At 36.9% G+C, this 21,607-nt stretch overlaps 2 protein-coding genes across 4 annotated transcripts; one reads left to right on the forward strand and one right to left on the reverse strand.

The window, feature by feature from the left end:
- Window positions 1-1,446: 1,446 nt before the first annotated feature.
- On the reverse strand, window positions 1,447-8,151 carry LOC127659772 (protein ATP1B4-like). The gene is made up of 8 exons (XM_052149727.1): window positions 7,659-8,151; window positions 6,577-6,799; window positions 4,286-4,414; window positions 3,953-4,066; window positions 3,429-3,628; window positions 3,147-3,203; window positions 2,894-2,986; window positions 1,447-2,788 (listed from the first exon to the last, which is right to left on the reverse strand). The coding sequence occupies exons 1-8, from the start codon at window positions 7,722-7,724 to the stop codon at window positions 2,627-2,629; spliced, it is 1,044 nt and encodes a 347-aa protein (XP_052005687.1). The 5' UTR covers window positions 7,725-8,151; the 3' UTR covers window positions 1,447-2,626.
- Window positions 8,152-11,512: 3,361 nt separating this feature from the next.
- Window positions 11,513-21,572, forward strand: LOC127659988 (transmembrane protein 255A-like). 3 transcript variants are annotated; one of them, XM_052150015.1, is made up of 10 exons: window positions 11,513-11,785; window positions 12,303-12,445; window positions 12,952-13,014; window positions 15,357-15,446; window positions 15,540-15,605; window positions 15,743-15,831; window positions 16,014-16,085; window positions 16,506-16,668; window positions 19,295-19,438; window positions 19,775-21,572. In XM_052150015.1, exons 1-10 carry the CDS (start codon window positions 11,731-11,733, stop codon window positions 19,916-19,918), a joined length of 1,029 nt encoding a protein of 342 aa, XP_052005975.1. In that variant the 5' UTR covers window positions 11,513-11,730; the 3' UTR covers window positions 19,919-21,572. The 3 variants fall into 3 exon arrangements, with proteins under 3 accessions (XP_052005975.1, XP_052005977.1, XP_052005976.1); XM_052150017.1 differs by having other exon boundaries at window positions 19,305-19,438; XM_052150016.1 differs by lacking the exon at window positions 16,014-16,085.
- The last annotated feature ends 35 nt before the right edge of the window (window positions 21,573-21,607 follow it).

The raw sequence follows: 21,607 nt of genomic DNA on the forward strand, positions 1-21,607 counted from the left end.
TCTGATTTGAGTTTTCTCGTGCCCATTGCTGTGGGTGTGGCTCTTAGCTTCCTAATCATCCTAGTGCTTATCTCTTACCTGATTGGCCGGAGAAAGTGTCACACTGGTTACCAGTCTGTATAACTCCCAGGCTGCTGCCATTGCCTCTTCTAACCCTGGCTTGTCCTTTGCCATATTTGTCTCTCCTGTTGGCTTCCTCTTTTCTGCTGCAAGACATTCCTCACCTGCCAGTGCTTACTGTTAATGACACTAAATTCTAACATGTTTGATTGCTGTCTACACATTGAACAATTATATCTCTGAGCTCAAATAATTTCCTGTATACAATTTAACCTTTTTTAATGGATATTTCTGCTTAATCACACTCCGAAGCAATGTCTACAGGCATGATTCCGATCATGTAAACAGGCCATTCAAATAACCACTGGCATTACACTGTATGTTAAATGCATGGGGAATCCTCTTTGTGGGAGCTGGTATATTTTCTCACTGTAAGGATGCTCAAAATTCTGGTTGATGTGACCGGTCGTGTGTAAATATTGCATCAAGAATGATTGGTAAATTTAAGACTTGGGAATCTCATGTTTGAGTTTATTAAACATTGACTGTATACGCTGTTAGTTCTTAAAATGTACTCTTGTAGATCAGATTGTTGCTGAAATATGGGATGAAGAGTTTCCTGGCACATTTCTTAATCAATCAGAGCTAATGATAAGTTGCACTATGTCTTGCTCCTAGCACATTGTATTATAAAGGGACACTATTTTAGTGACATTTACCAACATTTTTTTTTCTTTAGATCCTCTCTCATTTGGAAGTGGTATAACATTCCTGATAGCCACAAAACCCTACATGGATTTGTAGATTTAGTCTGGATGCATGCATACAATGTTCAAATACAGTTTCTAAGAACAAAGCTATAGTTTACAGTAGATTTAGTCTACTCCCCAAACAAGTAAACACAGATTATTGCATTTTAGTTGCACTTTGTTCCTTTTATAGGAACTTTCTGTCAGGTTAAGAATTTTGGTTCAAAGTGGAAAACATTTCAATAAAATGTATTTTCTGTTTTTGTTCAATTGTGTTATGTTTTCTCTCTCACTTTCCCTTTTATAATCTGTGTTTTTGGAGTGGAGAAGTTTTCCAAGTAGAATATGTATTGTTTTTATCTAAGAACCGGCTTTGTTAAACATCAGCAAACAGCACTGTTCACATGACTTGTAAACTCCTGTCTTGTGCTGATGGACATTGGAACAAGGCTGCTGCTATAAAAGTTACAGATGACAAAAGTCACCAAAATTGTGCCTCTCTTGAAGCTTCTCACTTAGGTGTGCATATTACTGTAATATCTGTATTGTCTAAAACACACTTTGCATGGAATGTAGTATAGTGGTGACTTTTCTGTTTAAATTATGTACATCTAATTTAAATGGAATGGAAAACTGAGCAGAAAGGTTTATTCCGTTAATTCTCATCCATCTTTATTGTTTATGCTAGAACATGAGTGTTTTTAAAAACATGAGATAGCAAATCTTTGTCAGCCATTGGATATTGCATTGTATTTACTTAGTAACAAAGATGTGCAGTTACCAATTTCCATCTCACCATTACACTCTGTAAATGTTTGTACCGTGACAACATATTCAAATACAATTAATAAATAATACTGTTGAAATCCTTCTTACAGGTAACTGAACAGATATTTTCACTCTATAGAGAAGATGAATTCTCTGAAATATTTCATTAAGTTTTAATGAAGTACAGTATTGGTTGCATGATTGCCTAATTAAGAGGATCAACTTGTATTTAATTATGAATCTCTGTGAAAATGATGAAAAGTGCTTTATGTCCCACTCTTCAGTAAAATACATTTGTCTCTGGAATCAGAATTTAGTTGTACATCCAAAAGAAGAAGAAAAAACACATTTAGTCCAAAATGTACAATAAATCATTAATTCTAAACCTCATCCGATTGTTATTCCATTAAATGAGCAACCAAAATGATAGTACGTTACTAACTGGCTCGTGGCAGAAGACAGAAATAAACTTTCCTGTCGTTTTTTTTGTGCAGTCAATTTGTACAAAAGAGGGGGAATTTAATGTAGACCGTAACTTAGAGAAAAATCATTAAAAAAAATGTAATTAATGTAATATACACATCTGACATACCAAAAGAACTTATTGAAAATATTTAATTCGTGTTAATTCTAAAGTCTATACTGATCTGGAGAATTGTTTTGCCTACTTACTGTAGACTAAGTTTGAGTGATTATGCCTCAATAGCTATTATTTGACCTTCATATCTTGATGTCTTTTCATATTTTCGTTGTATCCTATAATGGCATTTCAGCCCTGTCAGTCTCTGTTTGCTGGGTACTCACTGTTACATTACTAAAGGTGATCTATGAATGCACTGCATATATTCAGCTTGATCTTTACTTACTGGTAGATTCCTTGTTTGAAAAAGAAGTGTATAGTAGTAATGCAGCTCTGACATTAATAATGTATTGGTTGCCAGAGACATAATCAGAGGGGTAATGGGTAAAGACAGCACACTGGTCTATTTTATTAACTAGAACATATTCTGAGAATTTGTAATATCAATTTCTCTATGTCTAATGCAATCCTATGCACCCACTTCTAAAGTGAAAGACACGCTACCCAAGAAACGGTCAGTTGCTGAATCGTTGATGATGCCCTTGCCATTTAGTTTGCATTGAACATGTAGTTGGGTGTCATACTGGACTCTAGGGAAGCGCACAGCCACCAGTGGTGAAGAGTAGTTTACCTGTTTTTTAAAATTGTGAAAAAATATCCCAATGTTACCATCATTGTCACAAATGTGAAATTAATGTGGAATTTTAATAAGAACATATGGAATATGATCGCTTACATGTCTCAGTTTCCCATAGTAGGGGTAGTAATGCAAGTTAAAGATATTTTTGGGAAAGAACTCGACTTCTCCGAGGATATCAGTTGACCCTTTCTGGAAAAACATTGGAGAAAGATCTAAGACCGTTATTGTTTAATGACAAATGCAATTGGGTAACACTGTGTATTATTATATTGCTTGATCATGGTGCACAATTGAGTTATAGTATAACTTCTTATACAGTATAAACTGATTATGTTAGGTTAATTTTTACCTTTACTCCACATGAAACATTTACTGCAGTGCCTTGACCAGCCAGGTACCCAAGAATCTGTCAGAATAATAATAATAAAATAAAAAAATGTAAAGAGTTAACATACTACCTAGCTAACCAAAAGACTGGCCTAATTACATTACATTACAGATTGCACACTTGAGGGACATGATGGACACAAGATGGCACTAGAGCTTTCATGCTAAGTTTGTGCTCTGTTTTGTTTTTTCATTTGGGGGAATTTTTCAACCATTTTCTATATTTCACACTATAAAATCTTACCCGATTCATTTTAAGGAGAATGCAGGGTTTTCCTTTTGAGTAGCCAAAATCTCGATCATGTTGGCCAGAGCACTCCCCCAGCCAGGACCTCTTAAACTGGCATGCCTTTCGCTCAGCACTCTCCTCCAAGTCATCCTGCATGAAATATTTATTTCCTTCGCAAAAAAAGTTTCGCCTCTCCTGAAGTGCATCGTCATAGGCTTGACATGGCAGTGGCGGGAAACAGTAATAAAGGGGTGGAAAGGGGTGGGGGGGGAGGGGGAGAGAAAGAGGGAGACCATAAATTAACCAAACAATGGCTAATACCCAGCCTGGCCTCTACAACTTAGCCTGTAACACAAAAAGTGGGGCCCTGGCAGCACATGAGAGCACAAAGGGTTTCCCTCCTTGTCAGTGTTTCTATAGACAGCAGGATTTGGTAGAGGATGCAGGACCAATTTGAATCTATGCCTATTGTACAGAAAACGTATCTTCCATTTTAAAGACTGTAGGACCAAACTCAATAACTCTCACAGAGGACTTACGTTTTAGATAGGCTTCCAGTGATTTTGCATACTTCTTCCATGAGCTACGGTCAGAGGCGTTAAAAGCAATGTCAAACCCATGAGCTACATCTACATGAGGGGACATTGTCAAACCTGCCAGTGAAAACAGAATATTGGGGTAAGGGGTACTGTTTTCTGTTACCTATAAACAGCAAGAATATGCAAGAATGATAATAGCAAGCTCATGTATTGGGATGTAATTACACACATTCAATAATTTCCAAAATATACCAAATAATTTGTAAAAACTTGTTTTTCAAACACTTTTGAACATTTACAAAATAAATAAATAAATGGGGATCAATCATATACCTGGTGGCATCACCCTGTCATTGTAGGTGGGAGCATAGGGGCTTATTGACCACATCAGGCAGCACATACAACCAGCAAACATGGCTGCCAGGAAAATGTATAATGCGGAGTAGAAGAGCAGAATAAGGCCTAAAAAAAAGACAATAAAAGTGAATAAATAAAAAAATGTCCTTTTAGAATAACTGATTTTCAAAGAATCTAAATATCACACAGAAACATACACTCACTGAGCACTTTATTAGGAACACTATGGTCCTTCTACTGTTGTAGCCCATTCTATTTTTTTTTTCAGTGCTATTTTTATCACTACAATTGTACAGAGTGGTTTTCTGAGTTACCATAGCCTTTGTTTCAGCTCAAACCAGTCTGGGCTGCATTTCCCAAAAGCATCGTAAGCCTAAGTAGATCGTAGGAACCATTGGCGCCAATGGCCTCTATGATTAACTTAAGCTTACAATGCTTTTGGGAAACACAGCCCTTTCCAATCTCTGTTGAACTATCTCATCAACAAGGCATTTCCATCTGCAGAACTGACATTCACTTTATTTTTATTTTTTTTGGCTCCATTCTGAATAAACTCTAGAGACTTCCAGGAGATCAGCAGTTACAAACCAGCCCGTCTATTAGCAAAAATCGTGCCACAGTCGAAATCACTGAGATAAAAAAAAATCCCCATTCTGATGATTGATGTGAACATTAATTGAAGCTCCTGACCCGTATCTGCACGATTTTATGCATTGCACTGCTGCCACATGTTTGGCTGATTAGATAATCACATGAATAAGCAGGTGTACAGGTGTCCCTAATAAAGTGCTCAGCGAGTGTATGTATGCAGTTTCCATTCAATTAACCATTCAAATAAACTTTCAATAGTACAACAATTGTAAGTATCACTAATCCAGCCTCAATGGGCTAATCTCTTAGTTATGGTGTTCAGGAAAATAATGTTAATGAATCTTAGCATATGAGACCTGACAAATATGAAGAGTAGCCATTGTCCTTTTAATTTTCAATTAAGAGTCCATTAACAGCTGATCAAATGGGACGTGTCCTCAAATTAAATGGCTTTTGCTGTGCAAACAATTTCACAGGGACTAGTTGCAGTCCCCCAGCCACAAAGGCCTTTCTGTTTGAGCCTAGTGAAAATTCTCCCAGCTGCCCTTTCACTCAGGAACCTCCGGTTGCCATCATTGTGATGAACTTTTGCAGCCATACAGAGCCACGGCCAGCTCCAAGGAGCCTGATCACCCCATTCTGGTATTGTGAGGCCTCTGCACTCTCCTTTCATGGGGCACACATCATAGCACTCCAGCAGCCCCTCCCTGTTCTAAGGAAGACTATGGCTGTTTATTTAAACCACCTTGACAGCACATTCCCCATCATATCATGTCCATGTAAAGAGAGGATATGTTTAACTGCGACAAAGACAATGTCTGCACTCAATACAGGCGCAAAATGGGATCAGTGCAATGACATTTTTCCATGCTATGCCCCAGGACATTTTCATATTACTGTTTAGAGTACTCATCCCAGTGGGAATTTAGTATGTCGCTTAGCAATGGCCCGCTAGCACCATTGATTGGCTGTTCTGTCATCGCTGACTCGTTGGACCCCTTTAGGAAATGACTGCTGCCAAGAAAGTTCTGAGAATGGACAAAAAACACTTGCACTGCACTACATGTTAGATCGCACTGTGGATCTGAGAGCTTTTTGGAGGAGATCTGGGGGTCAAGGGGGCTTTGGGAAAGTGGGAGAGGAAAGCACGGTAGGGGTAACTGGAATGTTATCCCAGGCCAGCAAAGGGACTGTGACATTCGCTCTCCCACTGAGGACCATTCCCCAGGCAGTCTGTTTTTGTCAAGATGTCTCTAAGCTATTGTGCACCTATGTAAACACTAAGTTTGGACATGCACACACACACATGCACCCACAGTGACAGTGTGTACTAACACGCACACACACACACACAAACACACACACACAGTTTCTCTCTTGAGTTAGCAGTGGCAACAGACTGAACAGGCACAGGTCTACCCCTCTTGTCTTCTCCTCACCCCCTCAACTCATTCCCGCTACAAATAACTCCACTAAAAATGGAAAATAATGAGCAAAAACAATAAGCTATGGTCTCACTTGCCCGTGCTTCTATGACAAGAACATCACTAATTAAACACTTTGTTTACAGTCCAAGTAAAATTTGGATGCACTCGCTCACCCTTACACAAGTACCCTTTGTTTAATGATTTAAACTTTTGGTGTACATTCATATACAGCTCAGTATTGATACTCACTCCAACTCTTCCCTGAGCGACCCATAAACTCCTTAGTCTCTGCGTTCCACAGGTATGTCTTTACGTCATCGATTTTCTCATGCAGTGTCCTCTTGGGCTTTGGCTTGGGCTTCCATTTCTCAAAGTTGAGGTCATCCTGCTCCAGAGGCTGATGTTCTACCAGTCCTTCCTGTTCCACTTCCATGGCCTCAGCTAGTTCATGTTTATGAATTGACCCTGCACGCTAATAAGAGAGTGGAAAGTTAAATTAGTATTCACAAATACACTTCTATTAATCACATCTGTTGAAACTATCAAGCTAGACTGGAGAGACCATAGCAAGTAACATTTAAAAACCTGTTTCAATTTACAGCAAGTTCTCAAATGATCTTACAAAAGGTTTATCAAGTAGAAGACAAGTTTTTATGATCGAAACAGCGACAAGCAAGAGCAGGATCCCATTCAGTGTGAATGAAAGACGTTTCACAATCCCATTCCCATTGACGAATGGGAGGACTGAAGGCAGAGAGGACCCACACACTCACTGACCCATGATGGGAGATCTAACCTCTCACAGCTGCACAAGATCGGCAGGGTCATTCTCCAGCCAGATGTTACACACTCATTCTCAATATCAAGACATGCTTAAAATATACTTTAAAAAAAAAAAAAAAAGTGCATACTGAAAACCTCAATGGAAAGGAGCCAGAAAGGAACCCCTTATGTATATTAATTTGTTTTAATCATTTTTGTTATTATTTAATATTTAAAGATCTATTTCTACTTGAATTTGTTTTGTTAGTGTAACCTAATGTATTCAGGGTTTGACTTGAATCAAGATGTTAACACATTAAGCACTTTTTTTTCAATGTTCAATCGTTTCAATTAAGTCTATGTCACTGACATAGGTAGCACACTCTTCCCAGTAATAGTCCTGAATTTTAAAAATGGTACAAGACATCTGACCTGCAATTGAGATAGCACCAGTCAAGGCACTTTTATCTCTTCTAGTACATTGCACCAGGTCAAGATAAAAGTGCACATTATACTGGTGCATTATTTTTATATAATTGAGCAGTTGGTTGAGTGGAACAGAGACTTGCCAGTTTTAAAACTTTGTCTTCCAGGAGCAGATCTTCTGCCCCTCCCTCGGTAGAGTCGCGCTCCATGATCTCTCACTGAAGAATAAAGGTACTTGTTAAACCAATCACATATACGAGCCGTCCAAGCGATTTACTGCGAGATTTCCGTCCTCGAATAAAGTGTGTAGCAGTCCGAGAACGAAAAATATTGTGGGGAATAGTTGCTCAGACTTTTTTTGAAAGAGAAAGAGAGGAAGAAAAGAGAGAGGCCTAGAATATTGTAATTTCTTCTGTAAATAAAAATATTTTTAAATAAAAAATAAAATAAAACCTAATACTCAAAGTTCCCCAAAAATGAACTCTTGCTGTATGAAGTGTGGCGATATCTTGACGTTCCCTTAACGCTTGTAGAATTTACGTTAATTTTGGTCAAGAAGATGACTTGAATTTCATTGAGTTTTCGACCTTACAACGGATGTCGGGCGCGAGGGAGCTTCTTGTTACGAGTCGAGCATCCTAGTGAATGGAGTTGAGCTGGAGGGAGAAAGCGGGGGTGGGATACAAAGTGGAGGACTTTTTTTCTTAATCTTTTGGCAGCAGCTTCCTTTGGTGTTGTGTGGAATTCTGCACACGCACACCACACAGTCTCATTGTCTGCTGAAAAACGCTATGTGCATTAAAAGTTTCTGTCCTGAACTACATTTGCCGTTGTCAATCACTACAAACTGCATCAGCAACCACATTAGATCTGTGAGGTTTAGGACGCAGAAGTCTTTTAGTAAACTATCACCACTGACTCGTTGGGCTGTAGCCTATATGTGGAGAGACTATATACACGCGCATTACGTAATGCGTAAAAGAGACGCTAAATTCGGACATATGGGCCTGCTTTGGTGTTTGTAATTGTTAAAAGTGTAATAAAAGAAGATAATTGTCGAAAGCTTTATATTTGTACACATGTCACGTTGAGCTCTGTGAACCCGCTGATTTTTTTAAACCTGAAAAGAATGCGTCATGGAAAATTCGGTCTCGTCTGGTTCTTTTTTGCTTTCTTTGGTCATTCAAAGAAAGACCATCCATGACTGAAGCTATAGCCGAGCACATTCAATCATTTACTTTGCTACAAAAGTATATAGCGGGTTAGGCTAAATGTTGGCTATTCATCGCTGTAGACCCAGATTGAATGCCGCCGTTTATTTAGGCTACTTAGCCTATTTGGTTGTTTGTTTGAAAGTTATGGGCTAACTTTAATTTGATTACATTTGCTTATATGAACAAACTTAAACTCTGCTGGTAGCAGTACAGCCACACTTCTAGGCAACAACAGAATAGTGTAAGTAGAATGTGTAACAACACCAACTCTAAATGTTAGGCCTACGTCACACGGTGTTTAATCTTATCTTTTTGGCCATGCATCTCGTGTGTGATAATAGGAATTCTTAAATAACAGTTAAGATCGCTGAGACCACGAGGCAAAAATGAGGACTGCCAAATTGTTTCTGTCAATGGCATCTCAAGCGCGTGAATAAAATACTCAAAAGCCTACATCTCTAAAACCTTTTAAAGGGAATTTGCGGGGGAAACGTATTTCACCGCAGAAATGCAAACCTCTGATTTTTTATCTTCACCCCCACCCCTCCTTTGTTTACACAATAGCCAGTTGGTGGCGCACTTTCATTACTTTTTTATTAAAAAATATTGTACAGCAATTTTAGGCAAGGTTGTTGCTGGGTATTCTTGGGCTCCTGACTGGCTTAGGGCCCCTACACCTTAGAATTGTTGCCTCTAGAATCATTACCACCTTTCACTCCTCTAGCTACAACCCTGATTTCAGGATTAGTAATAAACAAAAATAAAAAGACAAAAGCACAATTATCAAGGCAGGACAAAACCAAACTAACACAACATAGAAACAAAGACATATTTCAAGCACATACAGCGGAAAGCAAAGTATAAGAAATAATTCTCCATAATGTTTAAAAAATATTTTATTCTTTTTAAGATTAGGGGGTTTTATGAGTGATCCGAATTCAGTAATAAAATGGGGAGAAGATTTGCAAACTTTTGTTTTATGAACTTCTATTACATTCACATTGATTTGGAAGTCATTTTTGGAAGAGAAAGCTTGCAACTACACTACATTTTTATTCTATCTGACCTTAAACTACCATTATGGTGCCCACTCACCCTAAGCAATCTTCAGTATTTGTGGCATAATGTTGATTAACAAAAAATGTATTTCACTTCGTCCCCCACTTTCGTGAAAAAAAAGAAGCAAAAATAAATGTTACAGCGAGGCACTTAAAATATAAGTGAATGGGGCCAGTTTTTGAAGGGTTTAAAGGCAGAAATTGAAAGCTTATCATTTTTCAAAAGCATTTTTTGGGTTAAAAATCATGTTGAAACTTCTGGTGTACATTCATATACAGCTCGGTATCGAGATACACTCCAACTCCTCCATGAGCGATCCATAAACTCCTTAGTCTCTGCGTTCCACAGGTATGTCTTTATGTCATCGATTTTCTCATGAAGTGTCCTCTTGGGCTTTTGCTTGGGCTTCCATTTCTCAAAGTTGAGGTCATCCTGCTCCAGAGGCTGATGTTCTACCTGTTCCACTTCCATGGTCTCAGCTAGTATTAGATATGATGCATTAATACAGATTTGATGTTGCCAGGTTTTGACTCAGAAACAGATCTTTAATTCAAATTTGACTTAACTGTTAATTAACTGTATGCTTGTTATGATTTCTATTGTGGTAAATTGCTGTTTCTTTTGTATATATATTTTTTAAATTTTGTGGCAAGTGGTTTATTTTGAGCTTGTTTTTCCAGACCAGATTCCTTGCTTCTCTTGTGAGATCTGGCAATGCTGCAATTGGTATTTCACCCACCACTTAGAAAAGTACTGTCATTTTAAAAATAATGTTATTAACCATTCTTTTATTTGGATCTAACATTTGTAAAAAAGGCTATGGAACTTTAGAACCGGAATGAAAAATTCACTGTCAAAATTTTCATTTTTCCAAAATGAAAACAAATAATAATTAAAAAAAATATATTATTATTTAGTCCCTGACTTTAATGTTTACAGATTGGGGGGCCTGGGTAGCTCAGCGATTATTGATGCTGACTACCACCCCTGGAATCGCAAATTCAAATCCAGTGTGTGCTGAGTGACTCCAGCCAGGTCTCCTAAGCAACCAAATTGCCCGGTTGCTAGGGAGGGTAGAGTCACATAGGGTAACCTCCTCGTGGTGGGGATTAGGGGTTCTCGCTCTCAATGGGGTGTGTGGTAAATTGTGTGTGTGGATCTCGGAGAATAGCATGAGCCTCCACATGCTGTGAGTCTCAAGGGAGAGACATGCACGGCAAGCCACGTGATAAGATGCGCAGATTGACAGTGTCAGAAGCAGAGGCAACTGAGTCTTGTCCTCCGTCACCCGGATTCAGGTGAATAACCACGCCACCACGAGGACCTACTAAGTCGTACGAATTGGGCATTTCAAATTGGAAGAAAAGGGGATAAATATAAATAAATAAATAATTTACGAATTGGCCCCATTCACTTCTGTTGAAAGTGCATCACTGGAACCCAGATTGTTTCTTTTTTGTTTGAAAAAAATAAATATAATACCACAAATGCTATCGATTGATCTTAATTTTTCTTGAACCCAGAATATACCTTTAAGAACGTGGTTTTCTCTTTAGGAGAGTGTCAGTACTTGTACAGTTCTAGCAAAGAGCTTAAATGTATGAAGTGCAACGACTGATATGCAAGTATATGTAAGCAGTTTTCAAACAAACATATCTCTGACCCACAGGGAAAGAGAGCCAGCGTTTCTACGTTGCGCATGCGCACTGCGGTGCTACGTGCGGCGCAGCGAGTTTGGGAGAAGGGATGCGGGCCAGAGGATTTATGAACACACCGATGCTGATGAGAGAACCACGGCAATACAGGGGGACGCATGTTGTCAGAGAATGCCACGGCAAGCCAAGATTTTCCATTCGTTAACTTTGAGGGAAGACATCTTTGTCTCGTCAACTAGGTTCTTTGTTTTTGAATTGAAGCTAATGCCGCATATCCTCATTTTAAAATGCCAGCGGGTTTGAATGCGCAAGGCAGTGGTATACCTATTTCGGACGCGATGGGTAAGTACAAGGTCAATGTCATTCACTACGCCCACCGTTTACACTTGAATGTAAATTTGAACGTAATACTTGTATTTAATAACAAGGTTAGCTATTTATCGTACTTATTACATTAGGCTAGAAGGAAAGAGAAATAAGCGTCCCGTAACATACATCCCTGCATGTACCCAACGAATGTAGATGTAAGATTGATTGGTTATTTAGATTAAAATAGACACTATCAATCAATCATCCACATGTGGATTATTATTTTAAACAGCCTGTTTTGTTTCATATTGTATCACCTACATTTATCTGGGTTTCTGGGTTGTGGCAGTGCCATTGCAGCTGCAGATACTATGAACACGCAAGAGGTCAAATACGCTGTTTACGGCGTTAAATAACACATTTATGTTTGCTTTTCCACAAAATTAATGTGATTTTAGTGTGATTCCAATGAAAGAATTGATATTCAAATGTTGGCTAAGGAAAAGGCGTGTTGTCGTGTGGCATCTTCCTACTTCATTGTCTTTCACAGGCTCATTTAAAAGGAGGAAAAGAAAGTCCATCATAGTAACAGCAATGCTCCTTATTGTGTCCATACTTATCCTTGTCTTTGGGCTGGCCGCTACCACTAGGACACAAAACATCACTGTTGGTGGCTACTATCCAGGAGTCATTGTAAGTGTGCCAATAATGTCCATAGCCATGTATTGAGGGAAGGGAAGGCACTCACTGTTTATTTATTTATTTATTTTTTTTCTCACCCCAGTGGTAAATGATGGCCATTACCTAATTACTGTAAGTCTGATTTGAGAAAGCTTATTCCATTCATTATTCATCAAGAGAAAATCTCATATTGTTCGCACTCCAAGAGAAACGTGCAAGGATAATCAACAACCAAGAATATTTTGTAACAGGTGTTTCCTGATATTAATTAGGAATTGGCTGTTTTAAAATGCTATATGATAGTGACATGGTCAGATTTCATTTATAGCTCTTAATTTGACCGTTGACCAAACCATAAAAACAATAATAATAGTACTGAGTGAGAATTAACAGCTTTTATGTGAAATCTTAATTGAGTCTTGATTCCTTAAAAATGTAATTCCTTATCTAACAGCTTTTACATAGGTTTGTCTTTTGCACAACTATAGTGACAATGTTGTGTCCTGTGATATTTTCAGCTTGGCTTCGGGTCCTTTCTCGGAATCATTGGCGCCCATTTGATAGAGAATAAGAGGCAGATGGTAAGGAGTCTTTCGTTAGACTGTTTATATCAGTTTCTGTGCTTTTGCATTCCATTGTTCAATTGACGTAAAAAAATAAAATAATCAAATTCTATTTTGCGAGCACAAACACATTTTCAAGAATGAGCTTCTTGTTTTCAGTGGTGTCATAATGGCAGAAATGGCTCACAGGTTTTAGCTCAAATAGCAGGGCATGGTGCAGGGCGTGCTGAAATAGCTCAGTTTAAGGGGAGCAGGATGGATGTCCAGGCAGGAATGTTCAGAAGCTATTGCAGTGCAGAAGGAATAGTAGGTGTCACAATCGAAATAAAGAATGAATAAGGACAGTATGTTTGGCTAGATCATAGACGCACGCACAGGTACACTTACCGCTAGGCAAATCCAGGATACACACAGTGGAGTGTATGATAAGAATATAAATAGAGGGGGTCCAAAAGTCTGAGACCACTATGAAAATCTGAAATCACTTAAACCTGGAAATAAATGGAATGTTTAGGATATTATGTAATATGAAGAAGAAATATTTAAGATTTTGCATGTTTTCTAGGTCACTGATCAACTGTACAGTACTTTGTGATAATGATCAAAAAGTCTTTTTTTTTTTTTTTTTGGAACATCCTGAAATTATGCTGGGATAACATAGACTATTAGGTTTTGCACATACATAGTCCATACTAGCTTGAGTGCATGCTAGCATTAAAGCAAAAGGGGAATAAATACTAAGAAATTCTAAAAATTATTTTAAATGGATAGATCACCCAAAAATGAAAATACTTTCATAATTTATACACCTTCATGCCATCCCAGATGAAAACAAACAAAGATTTTTAGAAGAATGTTTCAGCTCTGTATGTCCATTCGATGCAAGTGAATGGTGGCTGGAACTTTGAAGCTCCATAAAGGACATATAGGCAGCATAAATGTAATTCATACGACTCCGGTGGTTTAATCAATGTCTTCAGAAGCGATATGATAGATGTGGGTGAGAAACAAATCTAGATTTAAGTTTTTTTTTCCTGTAAATTGTCCTTTCTCCCCAGTAGGTGGCAATATGCACAAACAAATCCAAATTGCCAAAAACAAAAGAAGAGGAATGTCAAAGTGGAGATTTAGTGTAGAAAGGATTTAAATATGAATCTCTTTCTCATCCAAGACATGGATTTAACCACTGGAGTCATATGAAATATGCATTGAATGCACATACAGAGCTGATATATTCTTCTTAAAAAAATCTTTGTTTGTGTTCTACAGAAGAAGGTCATACTTGTCTGGTATGGCATGAGGATGAGTTTTGTTTCCTGAAATCTTTATTCGGATTATATAAATTGTAATTGTAATTGTATTTTAATAGAAAAGTGGTCTCAGACTTTTGAACCCCACTGAAGAGAGAGGATTTAGGAAAGATTTCAATATTTTAACATATGTATTTATTTATATAAGATGTATAAACAATGACACTTGAAATGTCCATTTATCAAATATGGGCAACAAAATATTTTTTGTTGTTTTTCTGTGTACAATGCCATAACACCAAGGCCTCTTGACAGAATGGAGCGACATGTATTTAAATCCTATGGGAGGTGGTGAAATGGCAAGAAAGGCACTCCCTGTGAAGGTCTTACCAGACCGCACTATGCCCCCTGACTAGACAAGTCATTTTTATGGGTATAGAGGATTCAACAACACACATCATTTGAAAGTAGCTTTACAGAAAATCATGCACTAACAGAAAATGAAGCTGTAAAATCTATTAAATCTTAGAGTCATCATTGTGCATTTGTAAATTGTGAATAAAAATAAATAATTGAATAATAATTGTATTTGTAACCCAGTGCCCAGTGAGCATGCCGAAGGCGACTGTGGCAAGGAACACAAAATTCCATAAGATGTTAATTAATGGAGAGAAATAACCTTTGGAGAAACCAGGCTTACTGTGGGAGCCAGTTCCCCTCTGGCTAACCAGCATGAATATAATGCCAATATTAGTTATTTATGTGCAGAGCAAGTCATAGTTTTAAATTTGTAAACTAAGTGATATGGGCCAATGTTTAAACAAAAAATATATTGTATTAACTGTAAAATGAATGACTAAAGTCTTAGAATTTACATTCTTAATTAACTGCGTAATTGTAAACAGATGCATCGTCTAATGTTATCGTCTACCGAATAACACCTATACATGTTAGACATAGCAAGTTAAGTCTGCGGCTGTAGACATTAGTCGGGAAATCGTATATAGGCATGGTAGCCCAGGTGTGAGTGCACATGCATTAAGCTATTAGAGAAGGTGAATAGGTCCTGTGCAGCCTGTTGAGCAATTGACATTGCTGTTTTGCTTACAGCTGGTGGCCTCCATTGTCTTCATCAGCTTCGGTGTGGTGGCTGCCTTTTGTTGTGCTATTGTGGATGGAGTATTTGCTGCAAGACATATAGTAAGTTATTTCGTACCATGTATAGACACATATTCAAAGATATTCATTGCTGCTGATGCTCTATCATGGCAGACTGTATTTTTTGTTTCAAAGGACCTCAGACCTCTATATGCTGGCCGATGTGAATATTATTCCAGTGGAACCTCACTTGATTTTGAAGTGAGTCGGTTGCTACCCTGATGTGCCCTTTTTAACCTACAGTATCTTAACCCATTTCCTCTCAATTTGAAGGAGAGTAAAACCCTGAATGTACCAGTAAAGTGGGATGTAATTTAGAATGCACATCTGTCTCACAGGTCCACTGTCAAACTGCATCTCGGGTCTCCTGTAACATGCGTGTGAAAAGCAACACCTGCTACTGCTGTGAACTTTACAACTGTGGCAAGTATGTGTATTTGATATCCCTCTTAGGATATCTTTTGCAAAAGGGGCAGATCTAAAAAAAAAAAAGCTATGTTTGTTTGACTTTTTTTAACTTATGTTTTTTATTTGCTTGTATGTTGTGTGCTTTTTTCCCGTTAAATTCAGCACTGTTCGAAAGAACATTTGTGTTTATTTATGTTTCAGAGAACATCCTCTTATGGGACTTCAGAATAAAGATGTTTTGAAAAAGTTTAGGAAATCCTCCATGATTTGGAAGTAGGTCTTTCTACTTTTAGTCCCTCACTGTCATTCACAGCCCATCATTTGTTGTTGGTACACTACTGAGTTTGGCTGTGTACAGTGACTGTACTTTATGTACAGTTACATTACTGATGAAATGAGAGAACCCTTTATTTTCCATTATCTGGTTCCTCTTATAGAAGTGAGCAAAGAGACAGCAACAATTTAGTTAAAGACAGTGAGTTTAAAAAAGGGGATTGGATATATTTATCCATTTCATGCTCTTCTTAAGAGTGATGTGCACTGGTATGCAGATGTTTTTGTTTTATTTTATTGCATGAATCGCTGTTTCTCATGTCATGCTTTACCTTTTTTGTTACTCTACCCATCACATGTGTCTTTTTATGTATATTTTGCAATAATGCTTTTCTTTGGACTCTATCTTAACCAACATAGTCGAGTGGAGCTGCGGGGTGGTTACCACGAATATACAGAGGTGCGTAGCTGCCAGGATGTTGTGCACCTTTACCACCTGCTATGGTCTGCTACTATCCTCAACATTGTTGCCCTGTTTCTGGGCATCATCACAGCAGCAGTGCTGGGGGGCTTCAAGGACATGGTAAGCTTTAAATGCATAGCAAACCACTTTTTTTTATGTAGATAGATAGATAGATAGATAGATAGATAGATAGATAGATAGATAGATAGATAGATAGATAGATAGATAGATAGATAGATAGATAGATAGATAGATAGATAGATAGATAGATAGATAGATAAAACAATCCACCAATTTGTAAATAGGGCCTTTTCCCCATGTTCAGTAAAAGGTTAATGAAGTATCATGGAACCACTTTTCTTTCTTATATTATAGATAAGCTGTTTTATTCTATCTTGAAGTTGCTTCTCTGTTTTGCCACATTCCCTACACAGGGTTGGGAAAGTTACTTTTGAAATGTATTCCACTACAGATTACAGAATACATGCTGTAAAATGTAATTTGGAACACATTCCGTTATATTACTCAAGGTCAGTAATGTATTCTAAATACTTTGGATTACTTCTTCAACACTGGTAGATTTTTTCACTTGTTTTGACTATAAAAACTCAGTAAGACAAAATACACAAGTTAAAAATACATTCATGAAAAATACATGAAAAACCTAAATATCTTATGCAGTGTTGTTTCTAAAACAAGATAAATCAAACTGATATTCTTTTAAGGATATTTAGATATTTTTACAGGAAAACAATACAAAAATGATTTGCCCTAATATCAAAGGTCTTACTAGAAAAACACTAATTATGATTCGAATTTTGTTGATAGAAAAATATGATCGTGTGCATGTCAAATGGCTAGAAATAGCATTTTAGCTTAGAGGAAAGCTGGAATTAATTTTTCTATTTTAAGGTTTATTTCAATTTCTTTGCTCCAAACGTACTTCAAACTTACTTCTCTGTCTGCTCGTATGAATGTAACACATCATAAGAAAGTGTTTCACCGCTGTTCAAATTCATTTTGGATCGCATCATTTATATGTGTAAATGTTTTCCATCTGAAACAAATAACAATAAAATACTAAATAATCTCTTCAGTAATCAAAATAATTTTTTGGTGTAATTGTATTCTTAATACCAATTATTTAAATTGTAACTGTAGTGGAATACAGTTACTTATATTTTAAATATGTAATCCTGTTACATGTATTCTGTTACTCCCCAACTCTGTCGCTACATTTAAGAACTTACACTATATTCCTGTACTCATGTGTAAAATATTGTCTAATCGGATACCCTAATTTAGAATATTGATAAAAAATATAATCAAACATCCTAAAATATTTCTCAGTAGGAGAATTAATACACTTAAATGTCGAATGGGCCAGAAAATCTTTGATATTTCTATTTCTCTTAAAAGCTGATATTACCCTAAATTCTTTAGAATTTTCATTTTTCTGTTGTAACTTCTCAAAATTGTCTTACATTTTTTTGGAATCTATATACGTTTTGAGAATAAGTAGACACAAATGGAATTAAATTCTTATTTGTTTCCTTTTTCTTATTTAGATCTAAGGGAGCCATATGCATCACCTCTCATTTTATTGTTCTCAAAAACCTCTTACTATAACCTCTCGGTCGAAGTGCCCTAAACAAACTTCCAATAGCTTCTAAAATATGTTCCTCCTTCGAGCATATTCTTTTAAATTGAATTAATTGTGATTTAATTATACCTCTAAAAGTGTGCCTGGGATGGCAACTGGATTTCTCCAGTAAAGCGTGAGTATCAGTCGATTTAAAAAAGACTTTAGTAGACTTTAGTTTTATTCTCCTTTTCCCAGATTATATATATAAAAAAATCCTCTGTATACAAAAACTGCAATCTCTCCTCTTGTAACTCATATTTATTTTAATTGAAGGATGATGACTATTCTAAATAGATATAAATGGAAATAAAAATAAAAAAATATTCCAAGGCACTCGAATTGTGTAGAAAAAAGTTAAAAAGCCTTTATTAAATCATGGCTTTTAGCAGTAAAATTGGTGACAGATACACCTAAGCGTTGCGGCTTAAGCCTTCGTCAGGGTGTGTGAAGGCTTAAGCCGCAACGCGTAGGTGTATCTGTCACCAATTTTACTGCTAAAAGCCATGATTTAATAAAGGCTTTTTAACTTTTTTCTACACAATTCGAGTGCCTTGGAATATTTTTTTATTTTTGTTTTTTAGCTTAATTATCCCAACCAACCAAAGAGCACCGAGATTTCACACCCTGTGTAGCACTTCTTTTGCATTCTTTGCTGTGTAGATATAAATGGAATTCTTCTATGGGGTGATGCCATATTACCAAAAATGTCATCAAGAAATCTAAAGTATATTAATGGTAAATATTGACACTTCTGAAAAGCTGTTTCTTCCATGTTACAAAAATAAATATCGGCATACGCCAGGGCACTTTTTTCCCCCATCACTGTACCATATATTTGTAAATAATATTTCCCATTAAATTCGAAATCATTACGAGTAAGACTAAGATATAGTATGGTCAAAACGGCCTCCTCTAGACGTTTAGAATCTTGATACATTGCAAAAGCCTCCCTAACTAAGACAGATGGACGGAGTGACAGACAGATAGATAGATAGAAAATAAACACAATGCAATACATAGTATACAGAATGTTGATCACTGTACATATGGTATTCTGTATGATTCCTCTGCCATTTATTGGGTCTTTCGCTTTTTTTGGAGATGCCTGCAGCAGCGCCAGATTCCTGTGAGCCAGAACCTCTTCCTGTACCTCCACCACCACAGACTCCTGGCCCCACCACCTCCAACAACTCTTTTTACAACACTGCCCCATGCTTACCGCCATACACTGCCTATGACCTTCAGGTAATTTGGATTCACTATGGACTTTTACAGTTAACCAGTGTTGCATGCTTCGTGTGGGTATTACTAGATATGTTTTATATTATATACCAAATCACACATTCCCCCCACCTCTAGTTTATGTGTGGACACTGAAAAAAAAACTTACTTCATGTTCTAACATCTAAATTCACTGGTGTGAAAGTCAGAAATGTTATTTAAGATGAATCAACCTGACTAAATTAGTTTATGCCAACAAAAAAAAATGTAAGGGTTCAGGTAGAAATCACTTTTTATGAATGTAAATTGTAGTATACCACTTTGACAATATATGCTATAAAATGTTAGGTGTCTTCACAGGGTGCCAGCATGTTCAATGAATCTTTTGGCCTGTCTGATGACTCCCAGTCTGGAGCCAGTCACATGTGGCCAAATATGATCCCACCTCGTTATTCTCCTCCTTATTACCCACCTGATGAGAAGCCCCCACCATACAGCCCCTAAAGGACCAGTCTGAGGAACAAGGGAACACATTTTGCTGCAAAGAAATAGCTGGCATGCAGGCATTTTGGATTTAAATGTAACAAATCATTAAACAACCATTGTTTTGAATGAACAACCATTGCAGATGAGGCTTTCAAAATTGAGTGGCCTTAACTGTGCTTCAGGCTATTGAGGAAAAACAGTATAGAAAGTCTACAGCATTAGCCACAGGCATTCGTCAATACAGAGCCGATGTAATATGCAACATTAAACCTTGACAAGAGTTGTTCAAGTCAACAAACCTGATGTGTAAAATATTCATGTCTTTTAGCCTCTATTCAAGAGGCCTATGCTTAGAAACATAATGAGAACAAGACTGTTCACAGATAAGCCTTAAAATGTGTCTGCTTTCAGTATACATAAACCTAGCTCGGCAACTCTTCTCTTCCTGTTACAGGTATGTCTGTGGATCTCCTTGTGATTCTTCCATCCTCTGCCTAACTCAATAATGTGAATGTGTCCCTTCCACAGTGGCACAATGTTTTGCATTGCCTCTGCTCTGGTGGCATATCTTGTGTTTTGCACTTTATTGTCTTTAGAATTGACTGTATACACAGTTCTATATTATTACTTGAGTTATTCTTAACTGTTTTGGGCAGCTAGATTGCAAAGAACTGTACATAATATTAAGGCTGAATCTTACCTATTTCCTGACTGCTTAAATACTATCAAGTCACAAATTCAAATAATCTTTTGTGGCAAAATATCCTTTGCTTGATTTATGCAAAGGTATACGCTCTTAAAAACCTGTACATCTCAAGCATCTGTCTTTTTGTGATGCTGCTGTTTCTGTGTCGAAATGACGGTACTTACCGAATGTAAAAAAGAGGCTTAGCTTTATAAGTAAACATTATATAAACGTATACTTCTATAGATTTGAATACACTTAATTGTCACTATAAAATAACATTCAACATTCTCTCCACGTTGCAAATATGAGAAGTTTGTGTTCAATGCTGTAAATATACCGAAATTTCAAACTGCCTTCTTGTAAAGCAACAGAATTAAGTCTCAAGATTTCTAGTATTATTCATTTTCATCTGTTTATGTTCACTGTGAATGATAAGTCTGTACACTCAAGAACATTGTCCTTTACTGAAGCTAAATGAGTAGAGATAATATTACAATTCTGTAATTTTGTTACTCCCTGGTTGACATTTGGGTGCAGCAAATGGGAGTACAGTCAAACGATATAAAGAGAACTCTTAAAGTGGACCTTTGCCTTGATTGTAAATTTTTGACCATATTCATGTTTACCATATTCAGTGATGGCAATATCTTTGTTATTAAATGTGAAATATTCACAGTATGTAATCCTCTTTAATGCATAGTTGGACAGGATGTCTTTTTTGCTTTTTAATGATCAGAAACCATGTATTGTAAATATTTGTCATTTGACATTTTACCATTTGAATCCATTCTATCCTGCATCGTGTAGAATCTGCACAAAAATAATTATATTCATGAATTGGTGCATTACAATATGTTCCTTTACTAAATCCACTCTGATATGGAGGGAACTTTAGCAGGAATGTTTATATGTTTGATGGGTGGTCATCATCAAAGTAGGAGACTACCACTGCAAAATAACTCATTAACATGATGCTTCTACAAATAAAAAAATACACGTATACTTTCTTTAAAGTTTTA

The sequence above is a fragment of the Xyrauchen texanus genome, chromosome 19, assembly GCF_025860055.1.
Source record: "Xyrauchen texanus isolate HMW12.3.18 chromosome 19, RBS_HiC_50CHRs, whole genome shotgun sequence".
In the NCBI taxonomy this organism is placed as follows: domain Eukaryota; kingdom Metazoa; phylum Chordata; class Actinopteri; order Cypriniformes; family Catostomidae; genus Xyrauchen; species Xyrauchen texanus.